This window comes from Humulus lupulus, chromosome 4 (assembly GCF_963169125.1).
Source record: "Humulus lupulus chromosome 4, drHumLupu1.1, whole genome shotgun sequence".
NCBI classification, from domain to species: Eukaryota; Viridiplantae; Streptophyta; class Magnoliopsida; order Rosales; family Cannabaceae; genus Humulus; species Humulus lupulus.
The window spans coordinates 178,269,245-178,276,389 of NC_084796.1; the positions used below are offsets into that span (position 1 = coordinate 178,269,245).

The window sequence follows — 7,145 nt, forward strand, 5'->3', positions numbered from 1 at the left end:
CGAAGAGTGGAAAAATAGTTTTACTTCAGCCTCTTTAACACATCTAGACTTCTACCATTCTGATCATAGAGCGCTTCTCTTAACTCTTCAAGATGAAAATGGGTACAACCTTTTAAGAAACAGGAAAAGATCTCGTCTTAAATTCAAAAATATATGGTCAAATGAGACAGAATGCAAAGAAATTATAAAAAAGTGTTGGAAACCTTTTTCTTCTTCCTCCTCCCTTCTCGCCACTATGAGTAATATTCAGGCGTGCTCAACTAACTTATCCACATGGCACAAGTAAAAATTTGGATCTTTATCCAAAGACATCAAACAAACCCATTCACAAATTATCCGTTTGCAGAATTCACAAAAACATATGGAAGACCACAGTGAGTTACGACAAACAGAAAGAAAATTGGATGATTTATTGCGCAAAGAGGAAGTCTTTTGGCATCAACGATCCAGAATACAATGGCTAAAAGCAGGAGACCAAAATACAAAATTCTTTCATCAAAAGGCAAGAGAGCGACAAAAGAACAATTCAATTAAAGGTACTATAATTGAGTTTACTTTATATTTCGATCTTCACATATCTTTCACAAAATGCTTAATTATTGAGTGGTGAACTATTGGCTAATAGAGTCTATATAACAATTAGGGATCCTTTCAAGGCACAGTAATAGATAGAAACCAAAGAAAATCAAGGAATAATTATAAAATAAATATACAAAACCAATAATAACCTAATTTCCTTTATCATACATAACAAGATACATACCATTAAAAATACAAGCTAAAATGGGCAGGCCATATAATTTTACTTATGAAAATAACCTTTCCAATATTATATGATAGGCATTTTCAATGATGGAAACGAATGGTGCACAAGTGATAGTGAGATCAGCGAGATCACAATGAAGTTCTACAATTCTCTCTTCACTTCTTCGTCTCCTTCAGAAGAAAAAATTGAAGAACTATTACAAGGAGTTCATATTTCTGTTTCAGATGAGATGAACATGAGTTTAGAAGCCCCATTTTCCTTGGAGGAAATAAAAGATGCAGTCTTCTCTATGCCTGCAGATAAAAGCCCAAGTCCAGATGGTATGAGTGCACTGTTTTACCAAGAACATTGGGATATAGTTGGCCCGTTAGTATCAAAAACTATTCTAGAATGCTTAAATGGAAGTGAAGATTTGTCTACAATTAATTCAACACTGGTTTCTCTGATTCCAAAGGTGAAAAATCCAGTTACTATCAGTGATTTTCAACCAATCAGTCTATGCAATGTCCTATATAAATGCATTTCTAAGGTATTAATTAATAGATTAAAACATTTCCTAGCTTCACTCATCAGCTCTACCCAGAGTGCTTTTGTCCCAGGAAGACTCATAACAGATAATGCACTTATAGCCTATGAGTGCCTTCACAGTTTAAAATCTAAGAAGTCAGGGAGGAAATCATTCGCAACAATGAAATTAGATATGAGCAAGGCGTACAACAGAGTTGAATGGATTTTTTTGGAAAAAATGTTAATTAAGATGGGATTTCGACCTTACTGGGTTAACAAATTAATGAAATGTGTAACTTCAGTCTGATATTTGTTTCAAATTAATTGAGTAATCTATGGAGAAGTAATTCCATCAAGAGGGTTGAGACAGGGGGACCCTCTATCACCTTATCTTTTCCTGGTTTGTGCAGAAGGTTTTTCAGCTTTACTTCAACAAGCGGAAAGTAGAAAGGAAATAAAGGGACTACGAATAGCTAATACAGCTCCTTTCATTACCCACTTATTCTTTGCGGATGACAGCCTCATTATCGTCCAGACATCTGAGAGATCTCTACAAGCTATACAAAACATTTTTTCTCTATACTCGACATGTTCTGGACAGGTAATGTTTTTAACCATTGCAATTAAATTATGAAAGACACAATAAAGACATTCACTAGTAACTAGCTCCAATTAGAGATATCAATACATATGTTTTTCCAATTATTCAAATATAGCTATAACTATTATCTCTCTTTTCTACGCAGATGATCAACTTTACAAAGTCTTTATTATATTTTTCTCCAAATACTTCGGAAGAGATTGCCAGGTTGTATACATCCTCTCTAAATATGCAAAGAACTGATTCTATAGAAACATATCTGGGTCTACCGATGTTGGGAGGTAAAAATAAGAGAATTTTGTTTAATTCAATAAAAGACAAAGTTTGGATGAAGTTACACTTATGGAAATCAAAGCTTTTTTCTCAAGCTGGTAAAGAAATCTTACTTAAAGCTGTTATCCAAGCTATGCCAACTTATCTAATGTCATGCTTCCGTATACCAGAAGGTTTGTGCCAAGAAATTGAAAGAATACAAGCCCGATATTGGTGGGGTTCTACTACTGAACAAAAGAAAATTCATTGGCGCGCTTGGCATAAAATGTGTAGACCAAAGTGTGAGGGAGGATTCAGATTCCGTGGTTTTATTCAGTATAATCAGGCACTTCTGGCAAAACAGGCTTGGCGATTACTAATAAACCCTACATCCCTTCTTGCAAAAGTATTCAAGGCAAGATACTATCAACATACAAGTATATTGGAGGCTAGAGAAGGTCATTATCCTTCAATAACGTGGAGCAGTATCATTTGGGGTAGGGATCTTTTACGAAGAGGATTGCGACGACGTATTGGAAATGGAAAAGAAACTTTGGCCTTTAGTGATCCATGGATCCCAAGACCTCCATCTTTTCTCCCAAGTATAATTGATATATCTGATCCCCTTAGAGTACATGATCTCTTTGAAACACCTGGTTCGTGGAACATGATACGAGTCCAACAATTTTTTAATGCTGCTGATGCCCAGAACATCTTAACCATACCTCTAACTCAATTTGATCATCCAGATTCGTGGCTCTGGCACTATACAAATCATGGGAACTATTCTGTCAAAAGTGGTTATAATCTAGCCTCAGCTATGGACACTGCACTGCCGTCTTCATCTGTTACATTAATAGCAATTTGGTGGAAGTCCTTTTGGGGAATCAAAATACCACGTAAAATTCTACATTTTTCTTGGAGAGGCTACCATGAAATATTGCCCACTCTTAAAGGTTTAAATCGACGAAATATCTCTAAACACAGTGTTTGCCCACTATGTGGTTTTGGAGAGGATTCTAATGCACATGCTGTCTTTTGGTGTCCTTCCTCTAAAGAAATATGGGATCGGTGGGATTATCCTTTCATGTCAGAAAGGAAAGAGGACATTTCCTTTAAGGAGATTCTACTCTATGCCTCTGAAATTTTGGAAAAAGAAAACTTTCAAAAAATGCTCATCATAGCTTGGGCAATTTGGTTTGAGAGGAATAAAAGAACCCATGGACATCCAGCAAGACAAGGACAACAAGTGTTTGAATGGGTAACCCGATATTGGGAGTCGATAAGAAATACACAGAGAACGACGGAGCAACCCATACAAAATGCAACATCTACAAATCAAAAAAGAGAAGATTCAGGGAATCAATCCAAAATCTTATCAGTAGATGCTGCATTATCTAACTAGACAGAAACGATAGGATTTGGAGCAATCATCCTTTCCCCAGAGAAGGAAGTTATTGCAGCTTTATCTAAGCCCTTAAAAGGTAAGTGTCGTTGTTCTTTAAGTTAAAACTTACTACAAAATCTCAAAATTAACTGATAATAGGCATTAATATAAGTGAGCAAAAAAGGTAAATGATTATATCGATCTTTGAAAACTTAACCAAAGGGATTCATCCCTTTGGTTAAGGTTATCTTATTGTTCTTGAGGGAGGTTTGTTTATAGTCTTTTCAATTCCTATGAAATCCCTTAGTTTTGTTTTTTCCTAAGCTCTCTTATGAATTATTTTGCAGGAATGTTGTCAGCCTTTCAAGCAGAAGCTATAGCACTGTTGGTCGCACTCAATTGGGCTCAAAGGCTTGGAATTCAGCTGGATGTTATCTTTTCTGACTCCCTTTCTCTTGTCTTGGCTTTAAATAATAACATAACTTATCAAAATGAACTGGGGATTATATTTTTAGATATTAAAACTTTATTGTCTACTTTTCCAGGGGTAGCTCTGTCACATGTTGGTCGAAAGTTTAATAATTTGGCTCATGGTTTGGCAAAGCATGCCCTTAGGCTAGACGATGAGTTTTGTTGGTTGGAGGAAACCACCCCTCCAATTTGTACTCTTTTTCCGTTACATTCTGAATAGTAATAAAATCTATTCCCGACAAAAAAAAAAAAAAAGAAGCTCGGACTAATCTCTCATTTGAATTAATGTAGTGATTGCTAAATCAATAATATAAAAGGAGAGACACTTGGTTAACTCTCGAAAATTGAGCCACCAATTTTGTCATCCAATTATATACAATCTCACTAATAAAGGGATTGATTATCACAGAGTTTTAGGGAGCCTTAATGTTTATTTTCTTCTATAAATAGAAAATATTTTTACCATTGTAAGGTGAGAGGATTTTTTTCTTCCTCAAAGAGAGAAATATTTTTGTACAAAAAACAATCTCCATTAGAGAGCGATAAAATAGTCTTAGTGCATCTAGGTTAAAATGACTGGTTAAACCACTATAAAAGTGAAAAAAAATCGTCTCTCCTCATTTCTCTATCTCATTCCTGTCCGTTCAATGAATAGTTGATATATGCTTTTTTTTCTTTTTATCCCAACTAATTTTGTTTACCCTAATTAATTCCTCATATTTATTTCCTCAAAATTTGAACCTCATTAATTAATTAATTATTTCTTACTACTCTTTTTATATAATTATATGATAATAAAATAATATATATAACAATTAAAATTTTTAAAAGTAGAGATTTAATAAAAAATATTACATTTTTAATCGAAAATATTACATTTTATCTTAAAAAAAATGAAACAGAGAAATCCGTTTAACCTGTATAATTCCTCCTCTTTATCTCCTCAAAACTTGAAGCTCATTAATTAATTAATTATTTATTTATACTCACTTTTTTTTATATATAATTACATGATAGTAAAATAATATATATAATTAAAAAGTAAAGATTTAATAGAAAATATTACACTTTATCTTAAAAATAATGAACAGAAAAATTAATTGGGTTGATGTAATTTCCTCTCCATTGCATCTCTTATATAAATAAGAGTTTTTATTTCAATAATGGTTATATCAAAACTCTATATACTAGTCTAGAAAATAAAATACAAACTATGACTTCCTTATAAAAACTATCTAGATAATATATTTTTTTTCAATTGTATAAATAATGTAGAAAAGTTTTATAAGTAGATTTGTTATGCTATACAAATTATATATAAATATAAATAGTTTGAGCATTTCTTAAAAAAATATTGAGATTGAAATACTACAAAATAAAATAAAAACGTACCATTAATTATTACAATTTGTGATAACAAAATTTCCAATTATTATAGTGGATACATAATTTCTTAACATTTTTTTTTTCATTTTAAAAGTTTGCTCATGATCTTATTACTCAATACCTACCATGTAATATATCGATATATTTATTTTTTATAATGTTTTTCAATTGAAATAACACTTTATATATTTTTTTTTTTATGACTGTGTTATCTTGTTAATGTAATTTTTTTTTATTTTATTGATAAAATTTATGTAAAAAATATAGACGCCTAGGATAACATTTATAATACAAAAAAAAATTGGTTTTAAAAAAATAAAAATTAACATAACAAAGTGGAATGAAAACATTTCTAGTTGCATTATCAATAGTATAGTACTAATTATATATATGTAGTACTTATATAATATATATTTTTATTTTTTGTATCCATAATGATAATATAGAGATTTTATTTGTTATCCCCGTTTCTTCCAAAATGTACGGATCCACACTCTAAGACCATGGGCCGCTTTCCTGGGAGTTAAGGCCCAGACCGGGCCCATTAGGCGAAGGGAAAACGGATTTTGGCTGCCCAAGTCTCGGCAAGGCCCAGAGGGCATTCAGGAGAGTGAGCCGGGAACATCGTCGGGGCGGGTTGTATAGACCCGGGACCACATATCGGGATGTCCCCTGATGTACGGTAAAGGAAGTCGCGGGCTCCCAAATCCAAGATTGGGCCGGGACCTCCGTGGATAGACCCGGGTCCTGGTAAGTGAACAGGGGCCCTAGTAAACGGAGGGGGACTTTTGTAAACGGACTTGGTTTGGTTGGCCGAGTTTGGCGTGATAAAGTGCCCCCGGTGCTGACATCGTCCCAAGAAGCGTGGGGGTTGTCCCCACGCTTAACCTGCAGAGGAGGCTACCTCGAGATTGTACGCCGTTGGTTGAGAACTGCACCGCCACTACTCTGACCGATCCTGTCCCCCAAATCTTCCTCGTAGCCCATAACACCCAGACTGAAACACCAGTTTGTCACGTGTCTTAGAATAAGATCTTGTTTGGGCTGGCCCAATTGGCTTTGATTAATGTATGTTTCATATTTCAATCCTTTGTATTGGGCTCCCATCAGAGAAGCCAATGGTATTTACACCCTTATTGGGCCGGACCAGCCCGGCCCAAGCCCAGTGCACTCATGCGCCTATAAGTACGAATAGTGGTGCACTAAGGAGGGGACCCTAGCTCTTGATTGCAAGCAGTTACAGTGCTAAAACTTGTAGAAAACTCCATTGTCAAAAGCTCTCTAAGCTCTAATACAATTGTCTCGTGGACTAAGGCTCATTAACGCCCCAACCACGTAAAAACCTTGTTTACTTCTCTTAAATCCTTTCTTTCAAGATCTTTAATATTTTATAATTCTAGTTTCTGAAAAACTCGGTAAACATTTTGGTGCTTTCATTGAGAGCCTGAGAAAGCTTGAGTTGATCTTGAACGTTTGCAATAATGGTGAACATGAGACACCCCACTTTCGACCCCACTAACCAAGGACAAGGCAATGGAGAGCCACTGCCTAGCCAACCTTTTCCTCAGAGTCAACCTGAGGACACACCTCATCAGATGTCCCAGCCTGACGAGTCGCAGAACAATGAAGGTGGGGAAGAGTATGAGGAAGATTACTATGAGGAAGAGGAGGAAAATGAGAGGGAATACCATGATCTCGAAGCTGAGGATCCCGCAATTCCAGAAGAAGTAGACCTTGACTAGCAGAACCCGGAGGTGACCAAACTAAGACAGCAA

At 35.0% G+C, this 7,145-nt stretch overlaps 1 protein-coding gene across 1 annotated transcript; it reads left to right on the forward strand.

Moving 5' to 3' along the window:
• Window positions 1-361: 361 nt before the first annotated feature.
• LOC133832703 (uncharacterized) lies at window positions 362-4,204 on the forward strand. The gene is made up of 6 exons (XM_062263013.1): window positions 362-536; window positions 841-1,086; window positions 1,684-1,874; window positions 2,020-3,387; window positions 3,532-3,610; window positions 3,861-4,204. Exons 1-6 carry the CDS (start codon window positions 362-364, stop codon window positions 4,202-4,204), a joined length of 2,403 nt encoding a protein of 800 aa, XP_062118997.1.
• Window positions 4,205-7,145: the final 2,941 nt, after the last annotated feature.

Coding starts and splice junctions, on each gene's coding strand:
- LOC133832703 (XM_062263013.1), top strand. CDS start 362: ATGGAAGACCACAGTGAGTTACGACAAACAGAAAGAAAATTGGATGAT. Junction 1,875..2,019: donor ACTCGACATGTTCTGGACAG/GTAATGTTTTTA, acceptor TTTTCTACGCAG/ATGATCAACTTTACAAAGTC. Junction 3,611..3,860: donor TTTATCTAAGCCCTTAAAAG/GTAAGTGTCGTT, acceptor ATTATTTTGCAG/GAATGTTGTCAGCCTTTCAA.